This window comes from Capricornis sumatraensis, chromosome 2 (assembly GCF_032405125.1).
Source record: "Capricornis sumatraensis isolate serow.1 chromosome 2, serow.2, whole genome shotgun sequence".
NCBI lineage: Eukaryota > Metazoa > Chordata > Mammalia > Artiodactyla > Bovidae > Capricornis > Capricornis sumatraensis.
Window position 1 is genome coordinate 73,168,094 of NC_091070.1, and position 20,403 is coordinate 73,188,496.

At 41.2% G+C, this 20,403-nt stretch overlaps 1 protein-coding gene across 1 annotated transcript in view; it reads right to left on the minus strand.

Annotated features, from left to right (window-relative positions):
• The window catches only part of FMN1 (formin 1), a 434,454-nt gene extending 418,822 nt beyond the window's left edge, over positions 1 to 15,632 (minus strand). The window contains exon 1 of the mRNA XM_068965008.1: positions 13,772 to 15,632. Within this exon, the coding sequence (XP_068821109.1) occupies positions 13,772 to 15,632 (1,861 nt within the window). The remainder of the gene's footprint in view (positions 1 to 13,771) is intronic.
• Between the last annotated feature and the right edge of the window lie 4,771 nt (positions 15,633 to 20,403).

Genomic DNA, 20,403 nt, shown 5'->3' on the forward strand with positions numbered 1-20,403 from the left:
ATGATTTGGACATGCCCAGACTTGTCTGAATCCCGGGGAGACCATGCGTATACTCAAGCCTCATGTGGTATTTACTCTCTCCACAATTCCTCTGGGCTAAACTGGAAATCAACAACTTTCATCAGCCATAGGATTATTAGGGGTTTCTTCCTCCAAATGCAAAATTCCACCTCAAAACTTAGGTTTCAAAGAGACAAAAACCCCACATCAGAATATCTTAGGAAAAATGTGTGAATCCTGGATGATCCAACTTACTGCCTCAGGGTAAGACTGTGGCATATGCTGCACAAACATCTGGACCTCCGTGCAGAAGCTCTTCCTCACTCACTTGGCATGGAGCCCCGTCTCTCCTTAGAACCTTCCTCCCCACTTATGCCCTCCAGAGGCCCCTCAAGATCTCTGCATGTGGAGGCCTACTGCCCTTGCCATCCTTCTGCTCTGTTGCTCTGTCACTCTGGTGCCTTTGGCTAGCTAATAACTTGGGACCATGGAGGCCATGAAGTTAAAAGATGCTTGCTCCTCGGAAGAAAAGTTAGGACAAACCTAGACAGTGTATTAAAAAGCAGAGATATTGCTTTGCTGACAAAGGTCCATATAATCAAAGCTATGGTTTTTCCAGTAGTCATGTATGGGTGTGAGAGTTGGACCAAGAAGGTTGAGTGCTGAAGAATTGATCATTTTGAGCTGTGGTGTTAGAGAAGACTCTTGAGAGGCCCTTGGATTGAAAGGAGATCAAATCAGTCAATCCTCAAGGAAATCAACCCTGAATACTCATTAGAAAGACTGATGCTGAAGCTGAAGCTCCAATACTTTGGGGACCTGATGCAAAGAGTCAGCTCATTGGAAAAGACCCTGATGCTGGGAAAGACTGAAGGCAGGAGGAGAAGGGGATGACAGAGGATGAGATGGTTGGATAGCATCACTGACTCAATGGACATGAGTTTGAGCAAAATCCAGGAGATAGATGGTGAAGGTCAGGGAAACCTGGTGTGGTGCAATTCATGGGGTTATAAAGAGTTGACACGAGGCTGGGGCTTTACCCTGCTTCTGGCCAACAAGAAAGTTTCTTCGTCTCTTTAGACTCATAGAGAACAAAGTTGTGGTTGCTGGTGGGGAAGTCGGGGAAGGGCAGAACTGGGAGTTAGGGATTAGCAGATGCAAACTATTATACACAGAATGGATTAACCACAAGGTCCTACTGTATAGTACAGGGAACTATATTCAATATCCTATGATAAACCATAATGGAAATGAATATGAAAAAGAATATGCATATGAATAACTGAATCACTCTGCATTTTCCAAAGCAGAAATGAACATAACATTGTAAATCAACTATACTTCAATAAAATAAATATTTAAAACAAAAAACGTCCTGCTTCTCTTGAGTAGCTCTTCCATTCTGTGAAACTGCTGGGCTCCTGCTTTCAAAGTTCTTTATTCCCTTCATGCTAAAGCTCCTTCTTCCTAGAGTATAGTGAAAGTGAAAGTGAAGTTGCTCAGTCGTGTCCGAATCTGTGACCCTGTGGACTATATCACTCCAGGCTCCTCTGTCCATGAGATTCTCCAGGCAAGAATACTGGAGTGGGTTGCCATTTCCTTCTCTAGGGGATCTTCCCGACCCAGGGATTGAACCCGGGTCTCCTGCATTGCAGGCAGACGTTTTAACCTCTGAGCCACCAGGGAAGTCCGGGAGAACGAGGAAATGTCTATACACAGACTTTTGGTCCAGACTTGTTTTCTTGTGATACTTCTTTCACTGTCCACTGCTCCTCCCTATGGTTCAATAGCCTTCAAGGTTCCCACAAGTCCCTCTCCACCCTATACATATCTGAGTCCCAACTCTAGTTCTGTCTTGGAAGGCTCTGGGCCAGATAAAAAGCACCGGGTTCAGTGCAGTGGAACAATCCAGGAACGAGAGAAGGAAGGAACTCCAGACCTTGCTGTGGCAGGAGGCTGAGCTGCCAGGCCACACAGAGGAACTCCAGGAGGATGGTATGGCCCAATATCACAGGCCTAAGGCCACAAAAATGTACTAAATATGGATTTAAGCACATTTAAGAACTATCTAACAGAAGCTACTTTCTTGTACATAATGAGGAATTTGATGAAAGAAGATGAGCAGTAACAGTCATCTACTTGATAAAAGCCATCAAGAGGGAGAGAGTGGCCCAGAGTAGCCTTCACAGTTTTCCAAACATACCTTCTTCCAGAAGAGCCCATGAGGAATGAAATAAAACACAGAATCTCAGTATTCAGAATTCTGCTTTATCAATTTGATAAAAATGCTTCTAATCCAATTACAACTTAAAAATTTCGAGTCTTTTATATCCCACAACCAATGATGCTATGAGATAGAATGGTTGAGTTATAAAAAGGAAGGAAGGGAGGAAGGGAAGGAAGGAAGGAAGAAAGAGAAAGAGAGAAAGAAAGGGAGGGACAAAGAAAGAAAGGGCAGAAGAAAGAAAATTTTCTTCAAAATTTAGTGTCTATTTATTTATAAAGATTTTTCAGCAGCTGTAACTTTTTATCACATTATTAATGCTGCCATTTCCACATCTTAGGAATGACTTTAGATGGATGGATAAGGCCTAGGTAGGGCCACAGATTACCACCCGTGCTTTAAATATTGTGCTCTGACTCCAAGAATAGAAAAGAGACAAGTGAAAAACAACTTCACAGAAGGTGCTATCCTCAAAGCACAATTGGACTTTAATTTGGGAAAAAATTCACATATATAGAACTAGCTTGGGGTTTTAAAACATCAGATCATGGTCATGGTCCTGGCTTTGGAAACTTATTCCCTTTCAAAAAACAAAATTTAAATGAGAGGAAACACTCAGCATTTATTTTACAAGGAAGCTGACCTCAAAATACAAATTATTCATTAGTAGAAAATCCATTTTGTATTTCATATGTTATTGGCTAATCTTAACTTGAGATAATTGGGGAAGATATTTTAAAATTCCTTTTGTGCTTTTCATAGAAAGCAATCAAGCACAATGGGCTATCAATTGACGTTAATTGTTTTTAAAACCTAGATGATTTTTTCTCAATCCACAGACTGAAAACTGTATCACAAAATCTTTCAATTATTTCTTTCACTTCCTCTAGTTTGTACTTTAGAGGCAGAAAGGTCATATGACAAAGAAATGAAATGCTGTAATAATCACTTATTATGAAGATAACCATGGTTCTATATCACACACACCGCACATACACACACCTTCTTTTTCATCCTGTTGCCCTTTTAAAATTCCTCTCTGTTTTTCTGCATTTCCTAGTCTTCATGGTGCAGCCTATCTGCATCACCTTGTCTCTCGTTTGCCCTCCAGATCTACTCGGACCCTTCTCCATCCTCCCCTGGGCCCTGGAAGGCTGAGCTTGGAGACTGCCACCCACTTCCTTACACTCTGCCCTCTGGGTGGTTCACTTGGAGGAAGTTCAGGCAGAAGACAAACAGAAAGTGAGGCCATGGTATTTATTCCACAGCTTCCTCTCTGCTAAGTACCTCTGCAATAGGATACCATTCTTGCCATGTGGCCCTCCCCTTTAAGCTCCCCTGTTTGGGTTCCATTGAGCCCCACTTCCCTTGCTCCTTCAGGCCTGGGTATTTGTTCCCTGTCAGGACCCTGTCTAACCCAGAAGACTTTCTTTTTGAAAATAATTTATTTTATTGAAGTATAATTGATTTACAATGTTGTGTTAATTACTGATGTACAGCAAAGTGATCAGTTACACATACATATACATTTTTTCATATATATATGATAATTGGGAAAGATTATATATATATATATATGATATATATATATATATATATATATATATATATATATATACATTCTTTTCTATTATGGTTTATTACAGGCTAGGAATATAGTTTCCTGTGCTATACAATAGGTCTTCATTGTTTACCCAGTCTATATATACTTGTTTGCACCTACTAATCCCAAACTCCCAATCCATTCCTCTCCTACCCTACCTCTCCCTTGGCAACCACAAGTCTGTTCTCTGTATCTGTGGGTATGTTTCTGTTTCTCAAATAACTTCATTTGTGTCATATTTTAGATTCTACATATAAGTTATATCATATGGTATTTGTTTCTTTCTGATTTACTTCACTTAATATGATAAAATCTATCAAATCTATGTTGCTGCAAATAGCATTATTTAATTCATTTTTATGGCTGAAAGGTATTCCATTGCATATACATACCATATCTTCTTTATCCATTCCCTTGTCAATGGACATTTAGCTTGTTTCCATGTCCTGGCTACTGTAAATACTGCTGCTATGAACACAGGGATGCATTTATCTTTTTGAATTACAGTTTTGTGCAGATATATGCCCAGGTGTGAGATTGCTGGATCATACCACAAATCTAGTTTTAGGTTTGTTAGGAACCTCTGGCTTGAAACTCAACATTCAAAAAACAAAGATCACGGCATCCAGCCCCATCACTTCATGGCAAATAGATGGAGAAGCAATGGAAGCAGTGACAGACTTTATTTTGGGGGGCTCCAAAATCACTGCAGATGAAGACTGCAGTCATGAAACTAAAAGACGCTTGCTCCTTGGAAGAAAAGCTATGAAAAACCTAGACAGCATATTAAAAAGCAGAGACATTACTTTGCTGACAAAGGTCTGTCTAGTCAAAGCTATGGTTTTTCCAGTAGTCATTACAGATGTGAGAGTTGGTCCATAAAGAAAGCTAATCACCAAAGAATTGATGCTTTTGAACTGTGGTGTTGGAGAAGACTTGGACTTGAGAGTCCCTTGGACTGAAAGGAGATCCAACCAGTCCATCCTAAAGGATATCAGTCCTGAACATTTATTGGAAGGACTGATGCTGATGCTGAAGCTCCAGAATTTTGGCCACCTGATTCTAAGAACTGACCCATTGGAAAGACCCTGATGCTGAGAAAGACTGAAGGCAGGAGGAGCAGGGGATGACAGAGGATGAGATGGTTGGATGGCCTCACCAACTTGGTGGACATGAGTTTAAGCAAGCTCCGGGAGTCAGTGATGGACAGTGAAGCCTGGCGTGCTGCAGAACATGGGGTCTCAAAGAGTCAGACACAACTGAACAACTGAACTGAACTGAATTGAGGAACCTCTATAGTATTTCCACAGTGGCTGCGCCAGCTTACATTCCCACCAACAGTGTAGGAGATTCAGTAGCCTTTCTGAACTTCCTTCTTCTCTTGGTTTCTGGATATTGCTCCCTTTCATCTAATCCTGCTTTCCTGATTAATCCTTCTGGAGCATGGCTGTCATAGCTCACTAGCAACGGGCATATGCCTTTGTAACAGTGCTCTACCCTCAACACTGAGCTTCTTGCTTCTTTAAAGAACATGGGGAAGACACAGAAAATTGTGGTATAGGTTCACCACCCACCCCAAAACATATATACACACATACAACCCCTATAGGTGTATACGTGTATATTTTTCTTTAAAAATTAGTTGAGTAACACTTTGAAAATCATAACAGTGACAGATTTTATTTTCTTGGGCTCCAAAATCACTGCGGATGGTGACTGCAGCCATGAAATTAAAAGATGCTTGCTCCTTGGAAGAAAAGCTAGACAGCATATTAAACAAACCTAGACAGCATAATAAAAACAGAGACATCAACACAATAATAGTAGGAGAATTTAACACTCACTTACACCAATGGACAGATCATTAAAACAGAAAATTAATAAGGAAACACAAGTCTTAAATGATACATTAGATGAAATGGATTTCATTGACATCTTCAGGACATTCCATCCAAATGCAGAAGAATACACCTTCTTCTCAAGTGAACATGGAACGTTCCCCAGGATAGGCCACATTTTGGGTTACAAATCAAACCTCAATAAATTTAAGAAAATTGAAATCATATCAAGCATCTTCTCCAACCACAACTCAATGAGACTAGATATCGATTACAAGAAAAAAACTGTAAGAAAAACAAACTCATGGAGATTAAGCAACATGTTTCTAAATAAACAACAGGTTACTGAAGAAATCAAAAGGGAAATAAAAAAATTTCTAGAAGCAAATGACAATGAAAACATGACAACTTCTTATAGCAATGCAATCCTACCTCAAGAAACAAGAGAAATATCGAATAGACAACCTAACTTTACACCTAAAAGAACTGGAAAAGGAAGAACAAAAACCCCCCAAAATCAGTAGAAGGAAAGAAATCATAAATATCTGAGCAGAAATAAATGAAAAAGAAATGAAAGAAACAATAGTAAAGATGAATAAAACTAAAAGCTGGTACTCTGAGAAGACAAACAAAATTGACAAGCCTTTAGCTAGACTCAAGAAAAAAAGAGAAGAATCAAATCAACAAAATTAGAAATGAAAAAGGAGAGGTTACAACAGAGAGTGCAGAAATACAAAGGCTTATAAGAGACTATTATGAACAATTATATGGCAATAAAATGAATAACCTGGAAGAAATAGACAGATTCTTAGAAAAGTTCAATCATCCAAGACAGAACCAGGAAGAAATAGAAATTATGAACAACCCAATTACAACCACTTAAATTGAAGCTGTGATCAAAAATCTCCCAAAAAACAAAAGCCTGGGACCAGATGGCTTCACAGGAGAATTCTATCAAATATTTAGAGAAGAGTTAATGCCTATCCTTCTAAAACTCTTTCAAAAAATTGCAGAGGAAGGAACACTACCAAACACTACCAAACATTCTATGAGGCCACCATCACCCTGCTGCCAAAACCAGACAAAAACAACACAAAAAAAGAAAACTACAGGCCAGTATCACTGATGAACATAGATGCAAAAATCTTCAACACAATTTTAGCAAACAAAATTCAGCAACACATCAAAAAGCTCATACACCATGACCAAGTTGGGTTTATTCCAGGGATGCAAAGATTCTTCAATATATGCAAATCAATCAATGTGATACATCATATTAAATTGAAAGGTAAGAGCCATATGATAATCTCAATAGATGCAGAAAAAGCCTTTGACAAAATTCAGCACCTATTTATGATTAAAACTCTTCAAAAACATGGGCATAGAAGGAACCTACCTCGACATAGTAAAGGCCATATATGAGAAGACCACAGTCAACATTATTCTCAATGGTGAAAAACTAATAGCACTCTCCCTAAGATCAGGAACAAGACAAGGGTGTCCACTTTCACCACTATTATTCAACATAGTTCTGGAAGTCCTAGCTACAGCAATCAGAGAAGAAAAAGAAATAAAAGGAATCCAGATTGGAAAAGAAGAAGTAAAGCTCTCACTGTTTGCAGATACTGTACAGGATACTGTACATAGACAACCCTAAAGATAGTATCAGAAAATTGCGAGAGCTAATCAGTGAATTTAGCAAAGTTGCAGGATACAAAATCAATACAGAGAAATCACTTGCATTTCTATACACTAACAATGAAAAATCAGAAAGAGAAATTAAGGAATAAATCCCATTCACCATTGCAACAAAAAGAATTAAATATCTAGGAATAAACTCACCTGTGGAGACAAAAGAACTGTACACAGAAAATTATAAGACACTGATGAAAGAAATCAAAGATGACATAAACAGATGGAGAGCTATTCCATATTCCTGGGTAGGAAGAATCAATATTGTGAAAATGACTATACTACCAAATGTAATCTACAGATTCAATGCAATCCCTATCAAATTACCAATGGCATTTTTCATAGAACTAGAACAAAAAATTACACAATTCATATGGAAACACAAAAGACCCCAAATAGCCAAAAGAGTCTTGAGAAAGAAGAATGGAGCTGGAGGAATCAACCTTCCTGACTTCAGATTATACTACAAAGTTACAGTCATCAAGACACTATGGTACTTGTACAAAAACAGAAATATAGGCCAATGGAATAAGATAGAAAGCCCAGAAATATACCCATGCACCTATGGGTACCTTATTTTTTATAAAGGAGGCAAGAATATACAATGGGGCAAAGATAGAGTCTTCAATAAATGGTGCTGGGAAAACTGGACAGCTACATGTAAAAGAATGAAATTAGAACACTTCCTAACACCACACACAAAGATAAACTCAAAATGGATTAAAGACCTAAATGTAAGACCAGAAACTATAAAACTCTTAGAGGAAAACATAGGCAGAACCCTTGATGACATAAATCAAAGCAAGATCCTCCATGACCCACATCCTAGAGTAATGGAAATAAAAACAAAAGTAAACAAGTGGGACCTGATTAAACTTAAAAGCTTTTGCACAGTAAAGGAAACTCTAAGCAAGGTGAAAAGACAACCCTAAGAACGGGCGAGAAAAATAGCAAATGAAACAACTGACAAAGGATTAATTTTCAAAATATACAAGCAGCTCGTACAACTCAATGCTAGAAAAACAAACAACCCAATCAAAAAGTGGGAAAAACAGACATTTCTCCAAATAAGATGTACAAATGGCTAACAAACACATGAAAAGATACTCAACATCACTCATTATTAGAGAAATGCAAATCAAAACCACAATGAGGTATCACCTCACACTGGTCAGAATGGCCATCATCAAAAAGTCTACCAACAGTAAATGCTAGAGAGGGTGTGGAGAAAAGGGAACGCTCTTGCACTGTTGGTGGGAATGTAAATTGATACACCCACTATGGAAGATGGTATGGAGATTCCTTAAAAAACTAGGAATAAAACCACCATATGACCCAGCAATCCCACTCCTAGGCATATATCCTGAAGAAACCAAGTATCCTATTGTTCACTGCAGCAATAGCTAGAACATGGAAGCAACCTAAATATCCATGGATGGATGAATGGATAAAGAATTTGTGGTACATATACACAATGGAATATTACTCAGCCATAAAAGGGAACATATTTGAGTCAGTTCTGATGAGATAGATGAACCTAGAACCTATTATACAGAGTGAAGTGAGTCAGAAAGAGAAAGATAAATATTGTATTCTAATGCACATACACGGAATATAGAAAAACGGTACTCAAGAATTTATTTACAGAGCAGAAATGGAGAAACAGACATAGAGAATAGACTTATGGACATCAGGAGAGGGGAGGAGAGGGTGAGATGTATGGAAAGAGTAACATGGAAACTTACATTACCATATGTAAAATAGATAGCCAATGGGAATTTGCTGTATGGCTCAGGAAACTCAAACAGGGGCTCTGTATCAACCTAGAGGGGTGGGATGGGGAGGGAGATGGGAGGGAGGTTCAAAAGGGATGGGATATATGTATACCTATGGCTGATTCATGTTGAGGTTTGATAGAAAACAAGAAAATTCTGTAAAACAACTACCTTTCAATAAAAAAAATAAATTAAAAAAAACACACACAGAGACATCACTTTGCCAGCAAAGATCCATATAGCCAAAGCTATGTTTTTTCCAGAGAGTTGGACCATAAAGAACACTGAGCACCAAAGAACTGATCCTTTCGAACTATGGTGCTGGAGAAAACTCATGAGAGCCCCTTGGACAGCAAGGAGATCAAATCAGTCAAACATAAAGGAAATCAACCCTGAATGGAAAGACTGATGCAGAAGCTGAAGCTCCAATAACCTGGCCACCTAACGTGAAGAGCTGACTCATTGGAAAAGAACCTGATGCTTGAAAAGATTGAGAGCAGAAGGAAGAGAAGGCAATAGAGGATGAGATGGTGGATGGCAACACTGACTCAAAGAACATGAGTTTGAGCAAATCTAGGGAGATAGTGAACGACAGGGAAGCCTGACATGCTGCAGTTCATGGGGTCACAAAGAGTCAGACACCACTTAGCTACTGAACAACAACAACTCTAAAAATCATAAAAGTGACACATTTGTTACAACCAGTGTAAAAATATGTAAAGCAAAGTCAAAGCTCTTCCCCAGTACTTCTGGTTCCTTCCCCTTCCCCTCACTCACCTTCACCTTGCCTTGCCCTTAGATATAGAATGTGAACACCTTGGACTATCTTTCTTTACACTGTTTCCATGATATACAAACCCATACCAAACATATATACTCATATATAGAAAGGAGTGTGATTTTCAGTCTTTAGAAAAACAGAGCATACTCTACCTTATTTTTCAACTTACTAAATATCTAGTTCCATTCTTTAGAGATTAAATATATTTAAATTTATGTAGCTATTTCTCTATTGATTGACACTTCATTTTTTTTTTCCAGCTGCTTTGGCTACTACACATAATGTTGCAATAAACACCCTTATACATATATTCTTACTAGTGCATCTATTTCTGTGACCTAAAGTCCTAAAATAGGGTTGGTAGGTAAAAGTTACATATAGTTTCAATTACACATGGAATCTTCCCAGATCAGGGATTGAACCTGTGTCTCCTTCATTGGCAGGCAGATTCTTTACCACTGAGCCACCAGGGAAGCCCTGATCTTACTTTCTGTCAACATAAATTACAGATAATTTTCTAAGTGTTACATACTTTTAGTAGTCAGCTTCAATGGCTGGATATAGCCATTAGTGTTGTGGAGCTTCTTAAAAATTTTTTGGGGATTTATCAAACCTCAATATCAATACAGGGGGAATTGATATCTACTTCCCATAATGCTGTCCAAAGAGAAATCAAAGCTTTGACAGTAGCATTAAATACAACAAAATCTACTATAAATATGCCTCTCAATCCTTAATCAGTTGACATTAATTACATCTTTTGATGGGCACAAGCACTGATCAAATGATTCACAATATCAAAAGGAACTATGCCTGAGGCATGTGGCTCCATCACCACCTCAGTAACTTCAAAGGAGAAAGATCATGAGATTGCTGAGCAGAGCACTGCAGCACTGGGGATCTTCCTGAGTATGGTAACCCAAGTTCCATGTGATTCTTCCGGCATTAAAAGGGTCTATTTCAGATCAAAGATAAAAGAAGGCCAGAAAAACAGAAGGGAATCCCAGCCCCAAGGATATCACTATCCAGGTTAACATAACTAGAGTCCCTCAGGCTTGAGAAAATATTACATTCCACAAAGGCTTGGGAACATAACATACAGCAGTTTCCATAAAACCAGGGTGGCAGTGAGGTGAGGATGAGGGTGTGGGAAGAGGAGGGCCAGAGAAGACAAATCTGGCCACCATCCATTGTTAGCATATTCTCTGTTTGATCATATCACTATCAGACAAGAAATTCCTGTGCACAGACCTAGGAATGAAAAGTAAGGAAAATTATAAAGCCAAAAGGAGGTGGACCAAGAGCGGTCATGCCATTTCCTGTGTGGATGGTAATGCTGGCTTTCACTGCCTGGTCTTGTGAGAAGGAGAACCAGGTTTCAGTCTTTCCTGGGAATTACTACTTGCCCATAACACTAAAAAGCCCTCCAACTGGAAACAGATCTCATTATTTTGCCAGACTTAATCTCTTACTTGAGTAGTTAATAAGCGCTTTCAATAACCTTAATCGCATCACTTCAATTAAATGCCCAGATGCTATTTCCACAGGAAATAAATGTCTACAGACCATAAACTCAACTTGGTTAATAGCTAACGTGGGAGAAAGGTGGGAACTGGACTCAGATAAAGGGCTACTGTTGGGTGATGGTAAATGAATGATCCACCCTCACATGGGGCTGTCTGAGGCCTCCGTTGGGATATGCAGGTAGGAGAAGTGAAATGAAACACAAAGGCAGCTGGAAGCAGGAAAATTCTCCCTGTGTGGACCCACCAGCTGCTGAAAGTCACTGAAGGATCCATAAAACAATGAGGATCATGGCCACCGAGAATGGGGACTGATGGGAGACAGGAGACAGGAACACAAGATATAGATGAAAAATAGTATCTGGAGAACTCCCTCCCTTCACACTTTTCAAAGAAGGATGATGATAAGAAACAATGTTTGGATGTCCCAGAGGAAGGTCCCAGCAAAAGAGAAGTTACCCATGCCAGAAAAACAAGGTTTTTCCTGCTCCCATTTTTCTGCCTTCCAATGCCTTTTTTTTTTGAATACAATGTTAGGAGCACAGGCAGTCTTCCTGCCAAGGAATCCACGTGATTTTAATGACTGGATCCTATAGTGCTGTGAAGATCCAAGCAGAAAGCTGGGCCAAAGAAAAGGGAATGGTTCTGAGCAACTGTATGGAGAGGTCTCGTGAAAGGGTGACCATCTGTTGAACTGGCCCTTCAGTGAGTTCAAGGTCAGTCATCAGAGAAACTGAATGTCCTCTGTGTGCCTACCTTGACCCAGATGCAATAGAACTTTTATAACATCTTTTTTTAATAGAAAAAGGACAACAAAATAAAAACATAATTCTAAGTTGGGATGGGGGGACATTTACTGAAATTCAGTGTACTTATTGTAGTTTCTGGAGAAGTGGCACACCCAGTCATAGGATTTAGTGTGACTTTTGAAAAGAGCCTTTGGGGTTGTGGTGGCTCTTGTATGCCCAGTCTCTAGAAGTCTCTGTCTAATAATTGCAGAGAGCTTCCTTTCCATATTTTGAAAGCTCCAGCATCCACACAGAGAAAGGATTTTCATCACTAGGGTTCTATGACACATGACATAAAATCTACAATTATATGACTTCGCTGATGAAGCAGTTTGGTTCTATTAGGAAGTAGCAAGTTTCATCAAACTGAGAGCAGTATACTACAAACACAAAATGAAGAACATTTACTACACTTTAAAGAATCACACCCTGGATCAGTGATTTAGAGAAATTTATAAAATGGCAAGAGTCCAAAATGAACAGAAGCTTTTTAAATTCCTCTTTCCTAGATAGATATTTTTATCTCAAAAATTTCACATGATGTTTCCTCTCACCTTTAAGGGACTCTGTGTTATATTACAAGCCTAGACAAGGCATTGACCATATGCTGTGAAATGACTACTGAAAAAGAACCTATTACCTACACAAAGGCATGCAATACCCTGGGTACCTGGCTGCACTGAACTGGAATATTGTGTGAATTCAGGAGTGGCACTTTAATAAACTTTTTGGGTCTTATCGAACCCACTTATAGAACTGCCAGAACTATTTTCATGTAAAATTTTAAATCACATGGAACATACAAGCCAAATTAGCTCTTTAGCACTTTCTGCATAAGACACGATGTTATACCAGTAACAGCAAAAACCCATATATAAAACATAACTTCATGATAAACAGTACTTTGTGCTTATTTGAGAAATAAAAAAAGAGTTAAAAAAAAACCCAGAAAATCTGAACCAAGTTTCTTCAAGTTAGAAGGAATTCATCCCTCTTCTAGTATTTAAAAAAATTATTTTGTCATAAAATAAGACCACTTACAAAAGTGATCACTATAAAGAAGCAAAACCAAAACCTGAAACCTCTGACAAGAGAGGCGCAAAGACACAGTATGCTTCCACTCTTAGGGAATCCCAACCAATCTAGGCTACCCCAGCAGTGTGAAGAGCAGAATTTAGGTCAAGGGGCCAATCAGCATCAAAGGCAGTGACAAGTTGCTACTTCCCTCTGCCCAGTCCTGTTTCCTTTGAGAGAGTCCTGTGTTCAGCAACCATGGAGGCAGCTTTAGAGCATGCCAAAACAAACAAACGAAAAAAATTTAAGGCATTTACAAAATATTGCTTCTAGAAGCAACTACACCCCTAACCCCATAAGTCAACACCACCTCCACACTCCTTAATAACACTCCCAGCTGTAGTGTTACAAGGTGAATTGACTTGGCCAAGGAATATCGATTCATTGTTAATTAGCCAGTCTCTGAATAGCATGAGCAGATTGCCTGTGGGTCGCCCGTGAACACACGTAAAGCATTTTAAACTGGGACTAACCTGGAGGTGACTGGTGCTGGGGCTGAGCTGTGGTCCTCCCGGGCCCCAAGGTCTTTTCCAAAGGTTCCCCGGGCACCAACCGAGGTTGGCCCACTCTGAGGGAGGTCGAGCTGGCCCCTTTGGTCTCCGTGACCTTGGCAGAGGATGGTGGCTCCAAGGTGTCGGCAGAGAGGGACCCAGAGAAAGCACGGCTCCTTCCAGAAAGAGAGTCATCAAGAGCGGCTTCTCTCTCTCCAGGCGGTGAGGAGAGCCGGAGGATCCTATGATGCTGCTGAGGGCTGGGGAGCCTTGGAGAGAGAGGTGAGGGAACAGGTGACATCCGTTTGCGCGTGCTGGGTGGAAAGGCTGAATTATTAATTACCGTGCCAAGAGCAGCCAGCGCTAGTGGGGGCAGCCTTTTCTCATCACTTCCAGGGTCCACGCCACCATGGGGCAGATCCAGAAACAAGGTTTTGCGGCTGCCTCTTCCAAGCCCAGCTCCCCTCCTGCTCCTGGTTTCTGGGAGGGTGTGGGCGCCAATTGTGCCAAAGGGAAAGCCCAGCCGTTTGCCCTCAGCAGCATCATCTAACTTCTCGCTCTCTATCACCTTCAGGAGGACCTTGTTCACAGCCCCCTCAGTGCTGGCTGGGGGGCATTCCCCAGCTGATGGCTGCCATGACCTGTCCCTTTGCTGTTCCTGGTCCAGGCCCCTGGCTCCCCAGGCCGCAGCCTCAGCTCCCGGGAGGGTGAGCAAGTCTGCACCTGGTGTGAACTCAGCTGGGGCTGCTAGGCCAGGGGCAATCTTTCCCTCACCCTCAGGATGCGTTTTGACTACTTGCTGTACCTGAGTGGACAGATCCTGGACTCTGGCCACCACTCTGGAGACAGGCTTCTTCCTATGAGTCCACTCAGCAGCCTTCGCTCTCCGGCGTCTCTCTACCGCTGGTTCTTTCTCAGGCTCCTTGTGACTTTCAGTCAAGCCTGTTTGCTGATGCACCAGCCTGCGAGGGGTTCTCTTCAGCTCCGTAGCTCTATCATCCCCTGGCTCTGTGGAGCTGCAGTCAGGGGGCAGCCCGCCTCTTCCTAGCCCCGCATCTTCAGAAGGCTTCTTGATGCTTCCCAAGGCAGAGTCAGCATCCAGTGTCCTGGGGACCTTTAGGGTGCATCTCTCTCTCCTCTGCAGGGATGAAGTAAGCTCCCCATTGAGGAGCAAGTTGCCTCTCTCCTCCAGAAGCCAAAGATGAGACCTTGTTCGAGAGAGAGGAAGAGAACTGCTGAAATAGACCTGGTCCTTCCCCAGCAGAGGAGCCAATTCCTGTCCTCCATGCCCCTTTCTTTTTGTCCTCTTCTGCAGGGAGCTTTGAGAGAGCCCCTCAAAGCTCTCTCTCCTTCCACCAAACCTCCGGGCCTTTTTGTTCCCATGGGAGCTCCTCTTGTTGAGACAGCCCACGGAGGGCTCCCCAAGCCAGTCGCCAGCACTCTGGAAACAGTCATCCTCGGAGGCCAGGCTCACAGAGAGTTCAGGCAGCTTCCCCTCCTGGTTCCCCATCGTAATCCCCAGGATGTGGCCTGAGCTCAGCAGACCAGCCAGCAGTCTCTCCCTCTCGGCAGTGAGTTTGTACAGTTCAGTCAGAATGTCTTTCGTGGGAGTCGGCTTGAAAAAGATGTCGCCTGGATGTTCGTTTGGCTGCAGACTGAGGCTGTGGAGGTCGGACCCCTCCCTGACTTGGTAGCAGTTGTGAAACCCTTTACTGGCTCTGTCTAGAGTTACAGTGTCCTTGTACGAAAATCCTCTGACTTCGCCCCTTGGAAGATAGAAACTGATGTAGCAGACTTCGGTAATGGGTTTACGCAATTGGAGGGTGCAGTGAGTGCCTTCCATTATGCCTACCTAATTATTCATGCCTCGGAGATGCTGGTCTGTGGTCAGGCTTCTGAGGCTCCAGTGGTGGGGCATGTGATGGTGGCAGTGTGGGGAAAGCAGCTGACAGTCATCTCCAGCAACGAGACTGCCTGTGAGGGAAATGGGAGGAAAGCAGCTAGTCTTAACAGACTGCAGGAATCACATACCGACAGAAAGGTCTTACTCTTCCTCTCTGGCTGCTCAGTCAACTCAAGACATCAGCCAGAAGGCTGACTGTAACCTCTTCCCCACTCCCAGCCCACCCTTGACTAGCAAAGCTTTTCTACAGCTGAGAATAGGAGAGTGCTCTAATATTAGCCCCAAGACAAAAGTCCCTTTGTCCCTTTGCCCTATGCGGGAACTTAATGTATACCCTAAGCAGGTCTCTCAACTTCTCAAGGTTTCGTTTAGGTTCTTCTATAAAGCAGAGCTAACATACCTCCCAGAAATCCTGAGGAGAGGGGACTTTGAGATCCTTAGAAAACATAGCCATTTTAGTAACTCGGATTTGGAAGGTTACTTTGCAAAAATGAGTCAAACCTTTTTACTCTCCAAGAAGCACCTTCTAAGATTTGAGATTATGGATCAGACAGTAAAGAATCTGCCTGCAATGCAAGACACCCGGGTTCCATCCCTGAGTCAGGAAGATCCCCTAGAGTGGGAAATGGCAACCCACTCCAGTATTCTTGCTTGGAGAACTCCATGGACAAAGTACTTGGTGGGCTATCATCCATGGGGTCACAAATAGTCAGACATGACAAGCAACTAACACACACTCTATGTAACTTAAAGAAATACGGAGGAAAGATATTAGGCACAAATCTGATGTCTCTTCTGGACACAATTCATAAATTCTGCTAAAAGAGCTAAAAGTGAAAATGGTTAATTTTAAATTTAAAAGAAGTAACTCAGGCATCTTAATCAGATTCTCTTTGTTTTTTGTTGTTTGTTTGTTTGTTTTCCTACTTCTTGCCTATCTAAAGTCAAATGGAATGCCAGAGAAAAAGGAAAAATCTGTAAGCCATTGCTGGCCCTGTATGGACTTTCAATCAATGACTTCACCGTCAAAGTGGCTGAAGTGGCTGAAATGTCACATCGATGGGGAAGGCAGCTGCTCCCTCCTGTGATGTGAAGTATCCCAGGGGCGTCTCTCTGGCTAACATCCCTCCACACAATCATGAGCTTAGAATTCTATATTATGACACTTAATTTCTCAAATGAAGGCACTGCCCAGTCTTCAGGACTTCCAAGCTTAAAAAGAAATCCCCTGGGGAGGGTAACATAATAACCATTTATTAACCATTGATATCCTCAGTGATATCTCAGGTCTCTACATAAAACTACATTTTGAGAGTAGGAAGAGAGAAAGGAAGAAGAGCTTTTTAACAGAGACTCCTTACTGAAGACATATGAAAATAAGAGGGATAAAAAGAAAGTAAAAAGAAAAGAAGAAAAAAAAAAAGCAACCATCTGGTCAACCCAGAAGTTCCAGAAGGACTCGGGGTACTCACAGGGGTTAAAGGGCAAGAAGACAGGAAGCAGAGAAGAAATGGGAGGCCAGCTGAGGCCTTGCCTCTCTCACAGCTTTCTATGGGATTGTTTTAATTCAACTATAATATCTCTAAAACTTGTCTAAAATGCTCATTCCTGGCCTTTCCTAAAGGTGCCCATGTGTATAGATTCTTAATAGTACAAACTCTCTGAATATATTTAAGAACACATTTTGGAGGTGGTTTTTTTGTTTGGAAGTGGTAAAACAGTCATAAACAACCAGTTATAAAAGCAACTGCATAGCTGCCAATACCCACTCTTCATGATGCTAAGCATTGAGAGTTCAACTTAGGAATTGTCAAAAAAACTGAAGTGAAGCTTCTGAAGTGCTATTATCCTAAGTTGCACAAAGATGGGAAAGGTCTTGTCCTGCCTTCAAGCATCACTCCCCTCTAGTTCTTCTTATCTTCTCAGTTTCCCTGGATTAGAAGAAGTGTGTGATGTGGGAAAAGGGGAAGAGTCAAAGTTGTTTTTTTTTATATATATATAATCTGTTCAGAGTAGCAGCACAAAGTTCATGCTATGATTTCAGATGAAACCATGATTGCCTATTTTAAAAGTCTATGCCCTAAGAGAGGGAATTTTATGCATTGAATATAAACATGTGCTCACTTTTATTTTGCTATCTCATTTAACAAACATATTTCCCTTTTACAGATGAAGAAATTGAAATTCAGAGAGATTAAGGACCCTGGTCTACGGCCATATGGCTCAAAAGAAGGATGAATAAAACCTAGATCCGTGTCATTTCATGGCTTTGTAGGTAAAGTGGCTCCTTATTTACTGCCTCCTAATGCTGAACTAATTTTTCAAGAAATTTGAATAGAAGAGTTCCTTTATTTTGCTAGCTTGGTATTACTCACATTATTTCTTCAAATATGTCTCACATCTCACTACTTTTACAACTCGTGTTTTGGCATGTCTGATCAGACAAAATGCTGTTCTCTAAGGCTGTCCCTTAAGCAATATAATTCAGGGTCAGGGCACCAGAAACTCACTGCATCTGTATCTGTCAAGTAGAACTCTTGAAAATTCTAATACAGAAAAATAAGGAGGAATAGACTCATATGAAGGCTATATCTTTTGTGAAAGTTATAGACATATAGTGCTCTTTTATAGGGTTAACTGCTTTTTTCTCCTTGTCTTTATAAGTCTTGATTATACACATGGAGAAAATGTCATGGTTAGTATTATGTATATTAGTCATGGTTGGGAAACTAAAGCCAAGTATTAGGAAATTATGAGATGGGATTTTATAGCAATAAAACCACAATTCAAGGCATGAAGCTACTATTTTTTAAAAAAACACTTCCACATAGAAATTTCAATACAGAATGCTCTTTTTGGTGCCCATGTCTAAGGCCAGGGAGGCGCAGAACAGAGAGAGGGGGAAAAAAAAAAAACCGGAAACAGGAGTTCGTCCCATGTTCTTGGGAAACTACATTTTCTCCAATCTGGGTACTGGGGACTAGAAGTGTGTTAAACGACTGTACTGAACACAGGCTAAAGAGCTAGAACATCCCAGGAGCCATGGCGAATCATTAAAGAATCCTAAGCAAGGCATGCTGCTTGTTTAGATTTGTATTATAGAAAAATCACTCCAGAAGCAAAGTGGAGACTAGACCAAGAAGGGCTAAGACTAGGGTTATTGGGCTTGCCTAGTGGCTCAGATGGTAAAGAATCTGCCTGCAATGTGGGAGACCCAGATTGGATCCCTGGGTCTGGAAGATCCCCTGGAGAAGGAAATGGCAACCCACTCCAGTATTCTTGCCTGGAGAATCCCATGGACAGAGGAGCCTGGTGGGCTATAGTCCATGGGGTCACAAAGAGTCAGACACAACTGAGCCAACTAACACTTTCACTTTCATATCATATATAAGTTCTATGCAAGATAATCACACTCCATCCTGATTCAACCACTGAATACACCTTTAAAATCTACACAGAATGCATGGAGTAGTTATTTGAGTACTCTGGAAAGTCAACAGTAGCAAGCCAGTTGGTGAAGAAGAGTGGACCTTGAAGTGTCATCCAACTGCTTTATCACAGTTAAATTCGTCCATTTTCCCCTCCAGTAGCCAGCCCCTTAGACTAGACTCAGATCACCCTGCAACATGAAAGTGAGTAACAGCACAAACAGAGAAAGTTCTGGAGGAAATCTTCTAGTACAGAATCAGAAGTAGAAAAGAGATCTCCTGACAGTGACAGCAGCAGCAGTAGGAGCCCGTTGGCACCTAAAACTCTAAAAGAAAAGAATGTCCCTCTTTGATCAGAGAAAGTGGAGTCCCATGACAGTGGGGACAAATCTCTGCTCCTTTCTACCTTTTTGTCTCTTTGTTCTGCCCCTCCTTGGCCCCAGATGTCAGTACAGTTCCAGGAAGTTTGAAGTAGAGGTGGATAAGTCTCAGGTTTATAGTCAGAAGACTGAAAATCCCCAGAGAGTCCCCCAAATATAGGGAGCTTAGAAAATAACCCAATCAGTGATTTATGAACTCCGGAATTCACCCTATGTATGTGTGGACCTGATCCTAAGCAGCATGCAAAAGACTTTGGGAAAAAAAATAAACGAAAAACTAACAGACAGACCTTCGGACTAGGAGACAGACCTCCAGGACTTCCCTGGTGGTTCAGTGGTTAAGACTCCATTCTTTCAATGCTGGGGTCTCAATTTGATCCCCGGTTAGGGAACTTTATGGGAAACAGATGGGGAAACAGTGGAAACAGTGTCAGACTTTATTTTTGGGGGCTCCAAAATCACTGCAGATGTGATTGCAGCCATGAAATTAAAAGATGCTTACTCCCTGGAAGGAAAATTATGATCAACCTAGATAGCATATTCAAAAGCAGAGATATTACTTTGCCAACAAAGGTCTGTCTAGTCAAGGCTATGGTTTTTCCAGTGGTCGTGTATGGATGTGAGAGTTGGACTGTGAAGAAAGCTGACTGCCGAAGAATTGATGCTTTTGAACTGTGGTGTTGGAGAAGACTCTTGAGAGTCCCTTGGACTGCAAGGAGATCCAACCAGTCCATTCTAAAGATCAGCCCTGGGTTTTCATTGGAAGGACTGATGCTGAAGCTGAAACTCCAATACTTTGGCCACCTCATGCGAAGAGTTGACTCATTGGAAAAGACCCTGATGCTGGGAGGGATTGAGGGCAGGAGGAGAAGGGGATGACGATGAGATGGCTGGATGGCATTA